The sequence below is a fragment of the Neodiprion fabricii genome, chromosome 5, assembly GCF_021155785.1.
Source record: "Neodiprion fabricii isolate iyNeoFabr1 chromosome 5, iyNeoFabr1.1, whole genome shotgun sequence".
NCBI lineage: Eukaryota > Metazoa > Arthropoda > Insecta > Hymenoptera > Diprionidae > Neodiprion > Neodiprion fabricii.
The window spans coordinates 29066930-29086224 of NC_060243.1; the positions used below are offsets into that span (position 1 = coordinate 29066930).

Sequence of the window (19295 nt, forward strand, 5' to 3'; positions counted from 1 at the left end):
GACAACGATCAACAGAAGAGCACAGACCTGTCATCATTATCGTTTCAAAAGTCAAATGCGTCAGGAGCACGGAGTCGTCATGTCATTGTTTCAAGCGTGTCCTCGCGTCTCGTTAACCCGTCGTTATAAATAAATAAAACGTATCACCGATTTATTTCGATTAAACGGAGCGTCAGAATTTATCTTTCTGGTATGTATCTGCTCCTTTCTATGGATGAAATGTACGTGCACACATGTATCGTATTATCAACATCGCAATGTTTACATACAAATTTACGTGAAACTTCATCACGGACGTCTGCCTCGTTCACACGCAGTTAATTATAATAATATTGTCAGCCGTTAATACCGATTTTATCAAAGAATCAATATCGCGATGCCTTTTGTTATCATTTGTTTACCAGCATGACCGAATTAATTTAACAAATGATAAGAATTCGTCAGTCGGTGATTCAGCTTGATATAGGTATCTATTGTTTTCGCTGATCGCCTACCTAACCTGTAAAAATGATCGAAATATACTTGCAAATTTCAAGACGAGCCCCCAATTCTCATCTTTTGACAGCACTAAAATTGCTATTATTGATCGAATGATTTAGCCTATAAAAATTAATTACCTGGGCACTTTGATCTTCACTCAGGTCGTTGAAATCTAAAAATTTATTGAATCTCCACCCAAGTTTCGGCTCTGTTAAAATGAATCATGGAATTTTCTTTTCCAGCACATTGGACGTCGCTATAGCAGCTTTTCTCCCTAATTCATTTCTTGCAAATCATTTAAAACTCTCACGTACGTGAGTATTAATAATATACGGTAGGAATGGCTGATGTCAGACTCCTTATTCAAGAAGAAGGTCGTTCAGCTCGCAATTTGATAGCATTCAACGTCCCAGTTGTGTCAAATAATACTGAAAAGGTCCTTCGCAAACCACCAAGCATTCCAAAAATCTCTCAGCCAACACCGACCAAAAGGTGTTCAAAACCAACAACCAGAGTAAGATCAGCGTCAACTGGAAGAGATAAAAAATCTGGTGGGTTGGTCGACTGTCTAAAAATAGATTGGGAAGAAATCAGAAAGAGACTGATTTTCTTATCGAGCCATTTTGAATATTTTTTTTATCAGGGGTTACTGGTTGTCAACATTTGACTTATTTTTACTAATTTGCAGGCAATGCTATGAACATTTGATTTGCTTCTCACGTATTTTCACTACATAGGTCACTTTTTTCGTGATTTTATCAATTTCTCTTATTTGTGACCAATTGTGTATTTATGTATCCACCATTCTACAAATTCTTTTCAGAACTTCAGGCCAGATACTGGGCCTTTCTCTTTGGCAATCTTCAGCGGGCTGTAGATGGAATATACCAGACATGTGAAGAGGATGAGAGCATATCCGAGTGCAAGGAGGTGATACTAGTCCTTGAAAATTACACCCGTGATTTTCACAATCTGATAGAATGGTTCAAAGTAAAATGGGCCTACGAGAGCACTCAGCCTCCACTAAGGCGTGTGCCGCTGGCTTGGGAGGTCAGAAAAACTTCTCCCGGCAGAGCTTGGGGGTCGTCAGGAACACAGAAATCTATCAGCCCTGTCCAGAGGTCGAGTCCCACAGGATCATCATGCAAGAGTCCAGTCGACCAAACGATTATCGAAGACAAAGTGATCGTCACTGATATACCGGCTAAAGTTGCAGCCAACAAGGATCAAGAATCTGGTCTTACCAGGCCTGGAAAAGACTTAAGAAACACTTCTGAAAGTGTTTTAAAAAACGAGGTGAAGTCCTTCAAAGATAAGCCCAAAAATCTGAACGAAAAGGTTTTGGAGCCTGTTCAGAACAGGGGGAAATCGTCTCCTTTGAAATTAATTGCCTCTAAAACCCCCTCCAAAAGGACAGAGGTGAGAAGTCAAAATAAGTCTGGTGCAATAAGCGAGTCAAAAATCCAGGCTGAAATGTCCAACGACTGCAAAATTGTCCCTAATACAGAAGGTGGTAAAAAGTCGAATACCAGTAACCCGATTGTTGATAAATTACCGCTGGAAAGTAACATCAAAAGTAAATCTAGCGAAGGTGTGATAGAAGCAAATGGTGAAGATATTTTAGGGGGCAAAAATGGTAGGGATGTGGTTAAGGAAGCTAGAGACGGAGTTTCACTGAAGTCTGATAACATTGATGACAAGGTTGGTGGAAAACACAACGCAAGCAAGGTTGTGCCTAAATCCACCAAACCAGTCATGCCGGCTTATTCTACTGTCTCGAGGATGAGACCAGCGACTGCTGCCCCAGCCCAAAACTTGACCGAAACTCCCAAAATAGTGAGAAGCAAAACTTCTGTGTGCATGAAGAGAGGCTCAAATGTTTCACGAGCCAGACCTGGAACATCTGTTATTGTTAGAAAGAGATTGCAGCCTACTTCTTCAAGCACTGTTAGTTTTCAAGCCTAACTATTCCTCCGTTAATTGGGATTAGCATCAGGGTTTGAATATTTCTTTTGTTTTCAGACCGTACAAACACAGGAATTTTTACGAGGAGATGAAACAAAGGACCTTGGCGGTTCTGTTGAGGTTTTGACGAAGCAGGGGTCAACAGTAAAGGTGAAAGATGAGAAGGACGGTTGGCAGACAGTGAGGAGTCGTTACAGACGAGGTAGTACGCACAATTTGAACATGTCCACCAGATTCCACAAGCCGAGTACTGCGATGTCCCTGCCAGCATTGTCAATCGAAAGTTCTCCATCGGACAAGAGCAAAAAGAGCTGTTTTACTCCGGACTGTGGTCAGAGGGTGAAGAAGAGGTCTATAAATGGAAAGACAGGAAAAAACATAATAAACGAAGTTGAGAAAATAACCAAGGGAGACAGTAAGAGGCTGAAGACTAAATACAGGGGCGATGATAGTGAGAAGAAATCATCCACCTCCCTGGATTTTAGCGAAAATGAAAGCAACTCCACATTGACGATAGCAGCTATTTTTAAGAATGAAGCTGAACTGCTAGAGAGAAGAATTCAGCAGTTTGTTGAAGCGCAGGCCGAAAGGGAGCGTGTCATATTAGAGGAGGAACAAAAACGAGAAGAAGCCGATTCTCAAAGGTCTCAGCAGCTCTCTGACGAGGAGGCTTTCCTGCAAAGACAAATACAGGAACTTGAGTCCACTGAAATTGACGTCGACACTGAAACGGATGAAACCGACGGCGAAACTGTCCTGGAAACCGAAGGAGATGAGCCTCTGGAAACTTTAAATGATTCAACGGACGATATCAGCCTTGAAGACAGGTAATAGAAATTTTTGTTACTATCAATTCTTAGATTACCTTCTGGATATTGCTTAGCAAGTCGTCATATTTTTGTGTTACATGAGGTTGAGCTGTGTTGAAATTTTAAACCATGTTTACAAATATTTTACATCTCAAACAATTGAGTCCAATTTTTTACAAGATATGAAAACATGCTTGAGGGCATGTCTTGGGCTGAAAGAGTCGACACTTTGGCTCAGCTCCAAGCTCTGGTGGCTCGGCATCCCGGCAGAGCCCTGGAGTTGCACCAGAAGCTGTCTTCACCATCCCGAAAGCGATCTTTGCCAGAAACGTTGCGTCGTTATCAAGCTAAGCAAGCTTGCGCACAGCGAAAACGTCAGATATTATTAATGGAAAAGTCTCAGCGGCTCAGAGAACTTCTGAACAAAGTTGAGGACGTTAAAAGTGCCAAAAATCAGTTGATCGAAGACAAGAGAATAAGGATGGAGACCAAGCTGAAAAGAGCTGAGGAAAATAGGACTCAACATTTGCTAGAAATCGTCAGAAAGGCACATGATGAAGACTCGAAACTGAAGGAAATCGCTTTTATCAACGAACTTGAGGCGCAAAATAAACGACACGATTTCATGGCACTTTGTCAAGAGCAGGAGGAACGACTGCAGGTAATTTTTACAGGATTCATCACAAGATTTGAGAACTTGGGTAAAAAGTTTGATAATCCGTTATAATACGATCTTATTAAAACCATAAATCAATGAAGGTTTCGTTCAAGTGAATTGATTGTTCTCATTTGATGCAGGGTATCCAAGAAGAACGTCAGCGTCGACAAGAAGAGAAAGCGGCAAAAGAAGCGGCTGCGGAAGAACGTAGACGTGCCTTGGAGGTCGAAAGACAGCTGAGGATTCAAAAGATGAGACAAGTTCGTCGAGAGCGCGAGGAACGCGTCGGGAAAATGCAGCTGGAACGAGAAAAGGAACGACAGGTATGTTGCCGAGTGCAGTAAGTAAACGAAAAAGAAATTACAACAGAATATGGTGCAATAAACTGAGTGAAATCGCAGGAACTGGCCAGAGAAAAGGCAAGAGACCGGGAAGAGAGATTGTCAGCTCTGCATGCTGCTCAGTTGGCCAATCAGGAAGAACTGCAGAAGAAAATAGCCCACAAGCAACAAGAGTCTGCTAGGAGACATGGCGAAAATATTGAACACATAAGACAGAGGGCTGTGGAGTCTTCTATACTGAGATGCGAGGAGGTTCCGCCAACTTTGAGGTCTTACCCAGCTCCGAAGCAGTGTTGTTTATGCATGGCAGCGGTAGGCACGATTTTTCACTGGTACTAAATTGAATGCTATAGCCATTTTTCTTCAGGAATAAAAGTAACTAGCGCTTTGTATCCGCTCTTGAAATTCAGATAACCAACGAAGTGCAACTTCTGACTCACCTTAAAAGCAAAGCGCACCTTGAGGCAGTTAGGAAAATGCATGATGGACGAGAACCGCCGAGGGACGAGATGCAGCGCTTCAATATTACCCAGATACGCGATGTTCCGACCTCGTCCCATACCAGTAACAATGCAAACAACAATCCCGCGAACGATACCAAGGCTGCCAAGGAGAAACAAAAAGCCTTGAAGCGTAGGTGCAGGAAAATGAAGCAGAGAATGGCTGCGCGAGGTCAAGAATGGGAAGACGCCCAGACTGCCGAGACTGGAGGACCTCAGACGTCCGTTGAATCGGCGAACAAGGCCAAATTTCGAAGGAATCTCAAGGAGTTGGATAGACTTTGCAACAATCACGGAAAAACTGCATGGCCAAGCGTCGCCGTCGCTGGACTGGAGCGATGCGTCGGCGAGATTTCGAGGGCTTTTAATAAATACGTAAGTTTTCAAGTTGTGGATGCGTCTGCTTGTGTAAAACCCGCTACGATCTACAGGTTTCGTTAAATTGTATTCGTATAAATTTGGCGAATATTTCAGTGCGCTTCGGATCAGGATGCTTTTAATTCTCTGAATGGATTCGCTACCTTGACAAACCTGCTCAACCTCGGCCTGAATGTGCAAAATACGTCACATTGCCTTCCCAACAAGTAAGTAAAAATTATTTTTCTAAATACGTTGAATAATCATGTTGAATAATATTTGTTGTTCGATTGATTTTTCTCAAAGTTGACTGATAAAATTGACTGTACGAAATTTGAGAGACTAGGATTTCCGTCTCGATTTTTCGAGATTCATTTCGCTTTTAACCTGTTCGATTTATACTTATTTTTCGTCATTCTCAATTTCTTGATACGATTACCTGCTAATACTTTGAGAATTGGCGATTCAAAGGTTTCGCGGTGCATCGTTTTTTAATAAAGTTTTATTTCCTAGGAGCATCGTATCCGTTTGCAAAGTCTACAAAGCCGCTGTTCACGGACATTTGGGCAACATCGAAACCGTCTTACTGGGCAACAAAATCCTCGTCATTCTCGACCTTCTTTTACAGTGGCTAGAGGTGAGTAACAAAACTTACAATTTGACACTTGAAAAGATTTCAGATTATATGCAAATCTTTGCGTTGAAACTATATTCAAAGTATTTTTTAAACAATTCTACACCACGTGTGGATTCAAATAACACCGACCGAAAATTTTCACTATATTTCAAATAAAACTGCGTTTAATTATTTGATTAATATGATTAGATTTTTCGAACGTAATTTCTTCTCAGTTTTTCTTCCAATTTGGACAATAAATTGGCTCCCAAAATTCTGCTATGTACTTTGCAATTCAACATTTAAAACATCGTTACCATTAGAAATAAGATTATATGTTTTGTGCCTGTTATCACTACTTTCATTGCACTCGTTCGATTTCGCGTTTAAACTAATCATCTGAAACGACGATTTAATTATTTGTTTATTTCGTTCGTGGTGTTACCGAAATGCGCTCTTTCTAGTTCTCGGCTATTTCGACGGATGGCGCCACGTGAAATGAAACAGCAACCCGGTATAAATATTGAAAGATTCGAAGTCTGCGCTTAGTTGTACGATGTTTTTACGCGTCCCTCATTCCATACCTTTGACTTTTTCATTCGTTAGAAAATGGGATCGAAATAATTCGTAAACGGGTGTAAAAATTAACTCAATTACCAATTTTAATTTATCAGTACGAATGAGTAGAGAAATTACCTGAAATAAGAGGGGAGGTGGGAGATTGAATCACATTGAGTAGAGTTTCGTATCATCGTAGAGAAAACGAACGAGAGAAAAAAAGTTGAGCGTATTAATTTATGTATCTAATACATCGGTCTGGTTTTTTTTTTTTTTGTATTTCTTGTTTTTTGCTTTATTTCTTCTTCATATAATACGTTTTTTTGTTCCATTTCGTTCGATTTACGTCTGGTCTATAAATTCATTCGTCACAGATACGCCGGTTGCGCAACTAATTTAATATAACGAAAGAAGCATCGTGTAGAACGTGTGTGACACTAAGATACAATGTGAAAGAATATAATAAGGATTAGGAAGCGGAGCGAACAATAATCGCGAGGCCTTGATGCTCGATGACCGCACATAACTCTATTCCTACCGGCTTACGTGCGCATGTGGAAGGAGTCATTAATGCGGGATACGAGCGTTATCTCATTTGTTGATTATTTTTTTATTTTTCTGCTTTTATTTATTTATTGATTTTTTTTCTCTTCTTTAGTAGAATTTTTTATTTTCTCCTTCCTCGCGTATACATTTAATCGTTTCGTTAGTCCGATATCTGTTTTTACTCATTTATTCTTTTCTTTTTTAAGCCAATCCCTTGTGCGTTTATTATATTTCTACACGGTGTTCGTCAAATATATACGTAATTTCATAGAAACGCACAAAAGATCACATATTTGGGTTAGGTTACGTGTAGGAATGATTTACTTGTCAATTATTACTGAAACGTTAGAAGATATTAGAGAAGTATTTTTATATGTATGGTTTTTGACACGTTTCATACTTATAAATGTACCTACGTACATATGGATGTTATGATATAAATATATCTCGTTCGAAAACCGGATTTCGGATTTCTCCGCAATAATAGGAGGACGTTTTTCGACCGTAATAATTTATTCCGACAATCCGGCGTGCGGTAAAACACAATCGGTAAAACAAAGAATTGAATAAAATGAATCGAAAAACGACGTGAAGGCTATGAATTATTCATTTAAAAATTATAATTGGATCGCGTAATCTGATGCATTAACTGCTTCTTCTTAGTAATAACATTGTGTGATGCTTTTTTTCGGTATATTATTTATTAATTTGACTTGTTCCGTTTTTGTCCAAAAATTCTAGCATGGATTTGAAATTTTTAAATTACGTGCAGGTATCGAATTTCAATTTCAACGTACCGGATCAGTCAATTTTGTCGTAAAATTTTTTTTTAAACAACTGTTCTCTTACGAAAAATTTCGTTTCCTCGCAGTGTATCGTATAATCTACAAGTGATTGTTTCGCATACAGCTAATAATACGATCTAGTATATTAATTATCTTTACTCATTGAAATCTTTGTTTTATTTTCCAACATTTTTCAACACCCTATAAGTGGCTTAAACGTAGGCATTGTACATACTTATGTGGCGGTTTCCACGTACCGCAGGGAAGCCCGTGTCGCCCTGTCAGCCTGTCAACTATGTCAACCCTGTCAAAATAAGGATTACGTGGATTTAGGACCGATTTCATAAGACGTATACCTTTTCTCTTTTACGCCTCGCTCTGACGATCCCGATCCTTCTTAAGATTCTCTTTCCCATCTTTCTATGTGTGCGCGTGTCTGAAATGCGTATACAAATTAATAAGTAGGCGTGCAGTTTAAATTTGGGCGCTTTGACTTTTTTCTTCAATATTACCCGTTAGTTGTACATTTTTTTTTTTTTTTTAATTCACCATGGTATATGTTTCTTATAATTGTCGAGAATAATGACGCATCACGGGAATTACGCGAAAAGCAAAGAAATAAAAATTCCACGTTCTTTGACGAGATCGCTGTATTTAGATGACTTTTTGTGTCTCTTACTTTTTATTTTTCATCATTACTTCCTCATACAGCCCATTACTTTTTTACGATCGTCCAATTATATGTATACACAACAGAATATGATGAAAATTAGCGATACGTAGTTCAGATAATTGGGATGCAATAAAATCATACTAGAAAAAACAAGTTGGAAAAACAGCTTTTTCGCTTTGAAAAGAAAAGAGTCCGTCGATCTGTCCGATAAACTTTCGCGATGGTATTGAGAACGGCTGAGCAAGAAATCTGAAATTAATAGGACTTGGCAGAAAAATGAAGAAGTTTTGAAAGAATAATGAAAAATTTATAAAAAAAAATCAGAGTAAGTATAGAAACTGGGAAAAGCTTGATTGTTTATTTAGAAGAAAATGTATGTCGGTAAAACATTAAAAATCGATTGATTTCTAGCAGAAATTCAAATTGAACGAGATGTGAAAATTTTTCATGCTCATCATTTGATTGTAAAATCCTGTAATGAAAAGTAAAAAAGTAGAAATAAGTGGGTGAGATCAGTAATTATTTCCACTCTTCTCGATAATCGAACAGCTTAGATTTATATGTATTTACTTATACCGAGTGAATTTCTAACGAATGCATTATCCGTCGTCTGCTAAAATTTAACGCGCATGCGCCACAATCCGAGATCAACTGTTTGCCAGGGCGACCAACTGTCATAAATTCACATGACAGTTCCCCGCGAAGTATCTAACCTGAAAAATTTTATGAAGCTGAAGTTAGTAACGTCAACGTAACGAAATGTTGGGGAGAAAAAAAATTACCATTTTGCAATATTGTAGTGATTTTGTGGTAACAAAGTTTCCGAAATATCACTTTACTCTCTCTTATGATTTACTGCATTTGAGACTTTCCTACAATTCCGAAATAACGATTTCTCTGAACAGTGAATCATTGCAATAACGCTACCATTTTCAACGTGATAAAATTTCGACAGTTTTGCTCAATTCACTGCTGTAAAAATTTTCATGTTGGTCACCATGGCAAACAGTTGCTCTCGGATTGTGGCGCGTGTGGATTAAATTATAGCAGACGACGGACCATGCGGTAATTAGGAATTCACTCTGTATATCGTACACACGTTACACTTATAATTTTGCGCGATCAGCTGTTGCTCTTACCGTTCGACGCTGATTCTCTCGCCCCTTTTCAATTTTCTCCACGCATCTTTGCCCCTTCTGCCTTCGCACGTCTCTTCGTTTCTTCTCGCCTTCCCTTTCCCTCTGTTTTTCCACCGCGTTTGCTGCCATGCAGGGACTACGGTTCTCCCGCAAATGCATTAGCGGCGAGAGAGCTTTTAGTGACGTCACGAACGCCGCAGCACGCACAAGAATAGAGAGAAAGAGGGAAGGAGAAAGAGAGAGGGAGAGAAAGCGAGAGACGGACGTGTACAAAGTATCTTTGGGATTCGGGGCGTTGAATCTAGACGTGGTGGGAATTATTATGCCTACTTATTTATTGGCGTCTGTATATCTCCCTTGTGCTTTGGTAGATCTGATTTTTGCCTCTCTTCTTGTTCTTCCCGCCATTTTTTATTTTCGCTCTTCTTTGGTAAAATGAAACTTTCTTCATTTTTTTTTTTTATCAAAACCTGAAAAGAGAACAAAAATATGTATTTCCAATTCGGTGGGATATATTTAAAAATTAACTAATTAAAATCGTGTATATGGTCTATTTGATGAAACATCTTAGACCAACATGGCGAAACAATACTCGAAATGTGGAAATGTCGAAATAAAATTTATTCAAGTGAATAATCTGACAAATTGTTTATTTCTGTATATCACAACTGTCGCGAATCGCTGCGGCGATCAGTAAACTGAAACGAGTCTCGTATTGCCTGAAAATTCGTTTAAAATTCATAACGATTTTCTTACTTTTTTTTTTTTTTTATTCTTTCCTTTTTTTCTTGTCGTTTTTCTTCACTGTACAGAAGACTAAAAGTTTTCGATAAAATATCACGTCGACTTGACTGTGTCCGCGGTATTTGCCAAGACATGAGTAAATAGTAATTATACAGATGCAATTTAAAACGTGTTTCTTTAATTAGGCTAAATTATTACACTAGGATTCAGCATGAAAAAGAAAAATAAGAAAGAAAAACAAAATTCGCCAATTATCGTAAATTTCGTCATCGTATATTTAAACTGCGCGCATGGAGAAGGGATTTGTAAAAAAAAAAAAAACATTCTCTATACAGGGAAAAAACAAAGTCCGCGATCAGTTCAACCATTGGCATGCTAGGTAAACGCGCGAGTAATTTTTCCCGATACAATATATTTAATATCGAACACGCGTTTGCGAAGACGTGCGCAAGAAATGTTAGACAAACGTTAAAGAGGGATAAAAGGACGATTCGAGTTTAGCAATTTGGTGAAATTGAATTTTCCTATTCGATTCGGACGACGCCCGAGAAACGACGGTGCTTTATGCAGAGAGAAAAAGAGGGATTCAATTTCGAATGGTCGTTGAAATTTTCTCTCTCTCTCTCTCTTATTTTTTTCTCTTTTCTCGAGAACGGACCTCGTTCCCTTCCGATCCGATTCGATCCCCCAGGTTACAAGGTTTACTTCACTAGACTAACTGCGGTGATCCCGTGCGTTTGCAGTATGCAGGAAAACGAAATAATCCAAGGAACCCCCGTTAGCCCGTTGTTATAAACCAGATAATAAAAATCGCTCGGATACTGCCGGACCATTAGGCAAAGAGACGAAGAGTCCGGAAATTCATCCTCAGTTTTTTCAATTCCCATTTCATCCGGTTTCAATTCCAGAATTTAGTTCTCTCCCCCTGCATGCAACAAACCCGCGATGCGATGGTTTCATGCCTCGATGAAATTTCCTCCCTTTTACCGATTGCATAAAGATACGGTATGAAAATTTTGGCTGGCTTTTCTTTTCTTGAACGAAAAACCTGCTGCTATTTTTTTTTTTTTTCTCCAATATTATATGGATTTTTCATGCAGACGGTAATTAAGTCACGAAATACTTGTTGTTAGTTTTTAATTTGCATTGTACAGTAACTCTTATTACCGATTGTCGCAACGTGTATGATTTATGTAATCCGGAAAATTATTTATTCGTTGATGAAAAATCATAATCATAAACTGATTTATTTTCAGGCAGCTACCGGATGCGATAATAATGCTCACACGCCTAACCACGAATCGAACAATAATTCGACCGGAAGTGGTCAAGTGGCGACAGCGGCGATGCAGCTTATCTCGAGCCTCTTTGTCCAGGAGGTGATTTCCGTCCAAGACAAGCCACTCGTTCATAGCCGTCTTCAGGAGGTCATTGGGTGAGTGATGTCCTAGTTTTTACCCTGCTTCTTTTTGGTGCTTTGAAATATCCACTGTTGCGCACTAAAAACGGCGATGAAAATTCCTGAAAAATTTTACAAATCGAGACTTGTCGATGTTGCAAAAGAAAATTGCACCAATTAAAGCGTTCTAAAGTTTGATGAACAGGATTGCCAATCTAACCTGTTAACCTAAAAAAAAACGTGTAAAAAGTCGGCAAAGTCTGTCGAATTCTTGATGAAAAGTTGTAATTTGAAACTTATGTTTTTATATTGTTCTGAAAGTGACTGTACAGTTTTAGCGAAACATTTAGTATTCCTTTGCATATGCGTGATTGAATTTCAAATAAAAGAAAAAAACAAAAAACTTGCCAGCACATACATAAGTGCGGTACATATACTTCAAAATAAATCAAATGTAATCTGTAACGATTGGTTACATTTTTTTTTTTTTCCTCTTCGTTACTTCGATTTCAGTAATTTTTTTCATCTGGAAAACAACAAACAAAGTTAGATAATATTAGAATTGAAAATTATTGGCAATCCTGAAACCCTGAATGACTACTGCTGAAAGATTTAAACATTTGAAACAAGCAATCGTTGAGTTAATAAAATCCGACCAACGATCTTCCCATTGCTAAAGAATAAATCGGAAGAAATTTTCTTGTTATTATGATTTTTGCATCATCTTTACGTATACAAAGAGAGTCGAAGAAAAAAGTTGAAAATATTTGGACCACCATCGTCGTTGAGGAATTTCGTTTTAAATATGTTTTCTTCTTTCTTTATCGACTCTCTAAACTCTACGTGTGTACACAAATTCTCCTTCTCATTTAGTTATACGGTACATATGTTAGAGAAAGAGAGTGACGAGACGCAATCTGTTTTCGTAACAACGGGTAGATATATTCGTGTAACTCTGGGACCGAACCAGAAACGAGACGAGACGATCCACCTGGATCAACTTCCTCGTTTCTTCTTCTCTTATAACCGGACGAGAGAATGAGACGAGACGAGATGAGAGGAGAGGCATCGGGTTTCTTGCGGTTCCGGACCTCCCAAAACGCGAAACGAAAACCCCTTTTCGCGGACTCGAATCGACATTTTCCGTAGTCATTGACAGATGGAGAAAAAAAAAATAAATAAAAAAAACCCGGAAAAGAAACGTCAGCCAATCTACCTCAAATGTATGTGAAGTTTGGGAAATTAATTGACAGTTGAAGGAAGAAATTTATTTTATGCATGTTTTACGCGATTTTACATGCCTGTTTTCCGTGCAGAAAGTACTCGTTTCTGGCATGTTCGAGTTAGTCTGCGAATGCGCATGCGCGGTGTGCAGAAAAGACCACTTTTCAGTTCTAGGAGTTGATGCGCATGCGCTGTCGGGAACAAAGCTGACATTACGCGACCATAACCTCAATTTCTTGCTTCGTGAATAAACGCGTAAAGTACTATTGTTATATAACAAGGTGCAACGCTCTTTTCACCTCGCGTATTTACAACATTCGCAATCGGCTTCACCTACGACGCACATTGCAAACTTACACTGGGTCCGAAAAGACCGAGTTTGCTTCCTTGTTACGCAAAAAATTTTAGCTTGAAATATCACGAAATTCAACTTCTGTTATGAGAATAATGTATGTATATTGCAATTTGCTTTCGGTTGAATTGTCTGTAATGAAATGATATTGACAGGTTATTGAATTTTATTTTCACTAATCATCGGAGGAGATATACAGAGATAACATAATGTTACAGCAAATTAATCAACGAACGAAAAGTAAAACATTAAATAACTGAAATCAGGCTATTATATATTCAGTAAAATCAGATAAATTGTAAGAACTGTCTAAAAGCATCGTAACGCAAATAGACACACGTATATGCACTTACATATATCGCAACGTTATGGACTTTTGAAATCGTTTGCGGTTAATTTCAATATAATGTTCTGCATTAGTGATTTCTGCTTCTGTGATAATTTCCTTATCGCTTTGCAGAATTTTTACGTTTATTATTACTATTATACCGTCTGAAGAATCCAACTTGAACTGAGCAATCTCCGATTCAATACTCGTTATATTTATTTATTGATTTGATTTTTTTTTGCGTTTTTAAAACCACAATTTAATGCACATATCTTTGTAATATTTCGATGTTAATTTTTTTTCTCTACCAATATCGTTAAATTAATTTCACGGTGTATCGTTGCATCGTACCGTGGTGAAATTTATCCCACGAAACGTGAGGAAAGAAGAGGGAAAGAAAAAAAATCCGTACACATTAGGTAACGCTTACGATGATCGTCCCTAACGTTTGCGGGGTAAGGTATACATATAGTGTAGGAAGGGAGCTGGATTATGATTAATTTCCTGCCAAAGTAAAAAGAGAATAGGAGCGGGGGGAAAATAATGAAAAAAAAATAAATAAACAACAACCCGAAAACCTATAGTCACGCCTTTTACTCACCATGCAACCCCGGCTGTTACGTTATAATCTATATACGGCCCTCCTATAGTCTCACCTCGTTTCGATCAACGACGCGTCGTGTTTAAACGGTGATTGTATTCCTCGAATAATATCGATTTTCAGTTTAACGGATATCGTTCGATTGCCGTTTAAAAACGACTAGAACTATAATACAATTCGTGCCGTTGTAAATTAAGAAAATAAAAACGTTTCTCGATTATTGCTGCATATGTTGCAGGGAAAAAACGAAAATTTTTTTATCAATCGTTATACGATTACAAACTAACGGTTCAATTGATTGGGACAAGAAATTACGCGGAACGAGAAAGATTTTTTTTATCTTTGCTCAAAATTTCATTATCACGGTATTTGTCAATCGTACTCTGATTTTCGAATAATTCATTTTATTCTAGTGAGGCGTTCACGCGTACATCTGATACGATAACACCATTTTCATATCGACGATGCAAAATTCAATTTTGACCTCATCTCACCGTGTAGAAAATATTACCTCATCTCAACTCCTGTAATTTTCGACGATCAAATATACTCGAATCGAAGAAAAAGAAAGGAATCGAACGAATTTTTGAAATATTCACAACAAATTAGCAGAGAATTTATTTTACCGCTAATATCGTTTATAGTTTTTATTCATTTATTTTTTTACAGACATCAGGTTACTTTTATCTATTAAACACGCGCCTACTGCGTGTGTTGTGACACATACCTACCCTTGCGCATATCTCTCCCTCTCTCTCTCTCTCTCTCTCTCCCTCTCTATATATATATATATGCATACTCACACCTCATCCAGATCATGTTTGCTTACCTATAAACAGACTGTCTCTCGTCGAGGCGCACACGCGAGATAATGGAGCGGAGTTCATAAAACAACAGATGTGCACCTCTTCTAGGTATAGTTGAGAGATAGCAGTAGTTTGGGCCGCGAGTATATATAACAGTACACAACACACACCTTACGTTATACACACCACGGGTATTTATTACACGTGTGTGGGTATACTCACTTTACACACCGCACTGAAGCCTCGTCAGTACCGCGGCACATACAATGACGACGACGACGACGATGATGGTGGTGATGATGAATATGATCATGATGATGATACGATAAACATTTCACGCGTTTGGTCGCGTCATCGCGAGGTTGACAGTGATCTATGATTAGGCAGGCGTCCCTAATCGCGTTATACGAACTCCCGTGATAGGTACAAGTTATATCTTCACGTATTTGTATAATGCAAGCGTATGCAGAGTGAATTTCTAACGACCGCATGGTGCGTCGTCTGCTAAAATTTAATGCGCACGCGCTACAATCACGGAGCGACTGTTTGCCAGGGTGACCAACCGTCATAAACTTAATCTGAAAAATTTTGACAGATGTCGGTGGAAGTCGTGAGAAAATTCATAAGTTTAAAAGTTTTTTAGGTTAGAGACTGTTCGTCTCCCTGGCGAACTGCTAATGCTCTCGGATCCTAACGCGTGCACATTAAATTTTAGCAGATAATGGACCATGCAGTTGTCAGTAATTCACTCTGTAGTAAAGCATAACGTGTGTTGGATCGGTGAAATACGTCCTGTATAATAGAGATTCGAAATTCGTGGATGTAGTAAATCCGTCTGATCGGTGTTGTGAGCGAAAAATGAGAACGGTACACTACGAGAACAAAGCTCGATTTTTATCCATTCGGAAAATAGATTTTCTTCACCGTTGATTTTCTTGAACTCTTCTAATCGGGGACTTTCTAGGTCGTTGACTGTATAAGAATCTCAACTCATCGTCAGAATTCATGAGGTCAAAATGACGTATACGATATGGCGGTTGAAAATTTTAGAAATTACGAAACTTGTTATCCGGGTTTTTTGAAAATTCTGATTACGTGTCTGAACCTAAAATCCAATGGTTCGATCAAATAATGCATCCAAAGAGCCGGCCATTCTAAATTTTTCTTTCAGATTAGCAATCGTTGAAACCTCAGAGTGCCAATTAAGTTTCATTCACGTGAAACAATTTCTTGCATCATAGTCCGCCATATTGGATCCGTCATTTAGAATTCAGATTCGTATATAATAAGCTATCTGAAAAATCCCGATTAAATTTTCAAATCCTGAGTTAATTGGAAGTAAGAAAAAATCATATGCATACTTCACTGTTCTCATTTTTCACGCGACACAGCACCGCAATAAATAATAAATAAAATTACAAAGAGTCAATGACGCAACGGTTGAGCAAGAAGTTGGATACAGATGTGACAGGTTTTTACGTATTTAAAAAAAAAAAAACTACGGTGGAAGAAGTTGTGTCTCCAAACCATAATTCGTCTTCATTTTGGCACTCGCGGTTGTTTTGATTGGTGTGATAAGAAGTAGGTATACGTATAGGTCCCGGAAAATGAGGCGTTCGATACTCCTCGTTGCTTCTCTCTATCATCACGTCGCGTCTTAACGCGAAGACACGTTGGGCTAATGCAAAGACGACACCGCCGGCGCCCGATCATCAAGGCTTAAGAGCCAATCACGACGAGATAATTGGCGGACAGGGAGGCACGGTGTATGGGAAGATGGAGGAAAAAAAAATCAGTTGGCAAACACTTCCCGGGCACTAATCCTGTTAAAGTGAAACGAAGGGCGGCGACTCCTCCTCACTCTCATCCCACGAAACTTCGGGACCACCATCGCATACAACGTCTTCAACTTACTCCTGCAACTACAGTTACGTACTGTAAGGTTATCTTTTCTCTTGACACAATCCGTCGATGTGTATGTTACACGCGTTAACCCATTATATCCACGGTGTGGATGATATAATTCGATCTACGTCACCGACGCTGCCTCACTCCTGCCCCTTTTCATTTCTGATTGTTTTAATCGAGGTGGGATCAGTTCGGGTAATTGGTGCCTCACTTTCGTTCCATACATATATGTATATATACAAGGTGTTTCCAAGCGAACGCAGCAGTGTGTTGGGTTGCCTACCACTGAGGAGAACAAATATCGGTAATACAGATCTACCGAGTTATCGGTAGGTAGCGCGTTTAAAGTCCTCGCGAGCGAGCTGGAACTGCCGTCCTGCCATGTTGTATGGATTTGGCGTCAGCGATTGTTTCGCTGTTTATAACCTATTCTAAAGTGTTTAGACATCGCTTTCCGTAGTCACGTTAAAGTGGTTATAGGACTCGACTTGACTAAAGTAATTATAACTCGGTAGGTCTGTTTTACCGATATTTGTTTCCCTCGGAGGTAGGCAACCCGGCATACTGCGGTGTTCACTTGGTAACACCCTGTATATCCCGTGACACTGTCGTTATTGATCGATTATGCAGGATATGCATTAGGGTTATCAGTGTTATTATTGTAACGAAAAAATAATCCATGCATCAGTAAATCTGGAAAATTTTAGGAATCGCTTAATTTAACTGCTGATGAGGAAAAGATTAGGAACAAGTTGAGAAACGTGAGTGTTGAATTACTAAAACATTGACCTAAAGGCAAATGACGTATATTACATTTAAGAGGTGTAATTATTCAATATCCTAGTGGTCAAACGTTTTACGAAATCAGTCTACCACGAATCCGTCTTTCGAGTTCACAAGGTGTCTTGACGTAGTTGAACAGACGAAAATTCGACGAGTTCGCAGCGACGTAATGTTGCAAAATATTGAAATACGGTGTAACGAAACTGTAATTTCGCCCAGCGAAAACTTAGGTGAGATGTAGGGCATTTCGGATGCGATTTTAAGGCGGACGTACTATACAGGGGGGGGGGGGGGGATTGAAGGTGAAGAAAAGAAAAGAAAAGAAAAGAAAAGAAAAGAAAGGGCGAAGGAAACCGAAATCGAAAAGGAAAACTAAAAGAAAGGAGAGAAAACTGGGGAAAAATGGAAAGGAAAAACACGAGGGGGGTGAATGAGCGCTGTGGCCGAGACTTGAGCCTGCCGAGGTAGGTAATCTGCTAATGGACTCTGCAAGCTCTCTCGCCCCTTGGTTCTTCTCTCTCACTCTCTCTCTCTCTCTCTCTCTCTCTCTCTCTCTCTCTCTCTCTCTCTCTCGCACTCTCTCTCTCTCGCCACTCACTCCGCGGCTTTGCCATACTCTACCTTCTACCTTCCTATCCTTATACCCCATACCATACGCGTCGCGACGCCGTCCATCCCGCAACCCTCTTTACGCCACGAGTATAACCATCGACGCTCACCCTCAAGACCGTTCTACAGACCCTACGTATTGTGATTTGAGGTTACTTGATTTTAGGAAAAAATCGATTAGTTGATTCTTAAACCACGTTCACTTCACTCTTAATTATCGAGATATTCTTTATGTATACTATTTTAATGTGTATAAGGCGCGGAACAGCGAATCAGTGATGAATCGAAGTTGGATGAAAAATTGAGGCGAATGATCAGCCAAAAATCAATATCTATTGTCAATTTTATCACGAGACTAGGGATATTCTTCACTGAATATACAATCATCAAATTATTACATTCGTAAGACACGAAGATCTATTTACAAAATTACAAAAATATAAAATACCTGAATTATTAACACAGTCTAGTGAGATTGAATATTTAACGATGATAACGTATTGAAGAAAAGTCGTTGAAACAAATTCGTAGAAAATAGTCTGTCGAAAAAAACGAACCGTCATAGTGTAAAATCGAAAAAATCTACTGGATTTGAAAGGAAGCATCGATATTTAAACTGTTGTTTACAATTTTGATACTTTTAATTTTTCAACCTTTTTTTATATAATTCGATATACACTCAATTTTTGGATATATGTTGTAATAAAATCAATAAAAAGTATCAATTTTTGGTTCACCTGCAGTCTCCTCAATGGTAAAAAAGAAAATTCAACTGCTGCAACAACACATTTCCTCAGTTCGAGTACAATTTTTTCATTAATCTTGCATACCTGCTTGCAGCGTATCTTCTTCAGGTATAAAATTATTTTTGAAAAAACTCCGACAAAATAAGTGAATAATTCCTTTAAAACATTTTTTTTTCATCAAACTTTTAACGATTTCAAAACTGTTTTGAATGCCCGTCAGTATTTATAGAAACGCTTTGACAAATTACTCAATTCTACGATTTACCGACTCTATCGATGATCTAGTACAGCATTAATAAATACCACGATGAGTCAACATGGAGTCCCATTTTACTCGGCGAATCAATCGAGTCCCGATTAAAATTCAT

At 38.7% G+C, this 19295-nt stretch overlaps 1 protein-coding gene across 2 annotated transcripts in view; it reads left to right on the top strand.

The window, feature by feature from the left end:
• The first annotated feature begins 21 nt into the window (after positions 1–21).
• LOC124183712 (S phase cyclin A-associated protein in the endoplasmic reticulum-like) overlaps positions 22–19295 on the top strand; it is a 36665-nt gene continuing 17391 nt past the window's right edge. The window contains exons 1-11 of one of the 2 annotated variants that reach the window (XM_046572560.1): positions 22–190; positions 723–1031; positions 1304–2427; positions 2503–3272; positions 3435–3915; positions 4053–4235; positions 4314–4565; positions 4664–5128; positions 5228–5337; positions 5624–5747; positions 11428–11606. In XM_046572560.1, coding sequence (XP_046428516.1) covers positions 821–1031; positions 1304–2427; positions 2503–3272; positions 3435–3915; positions 4053–4235; positions 4314–4565; positions 4664–5128; positions 5228–5337; positions 5624–5747; positions 11428–11606 — 3899 coding nt within the window. In that variant the 5' untranslated portion in view covers positions 22–190; positions 723–820. Of the gene's footprint in view, positions 191–309; positions 467–722; positions 1032–1303; positions 2428–2502; positions 3273–3434; positions 3916–4052; positions 4236–4313; positions 4566–4663; positions 5129–5227; positions 5338–5623; positions 5748–11427; positions 11607–19295 lie in introns of those variants that run through there. The other variant, XM_046572561.1, reaches the window with a different exon arrangement.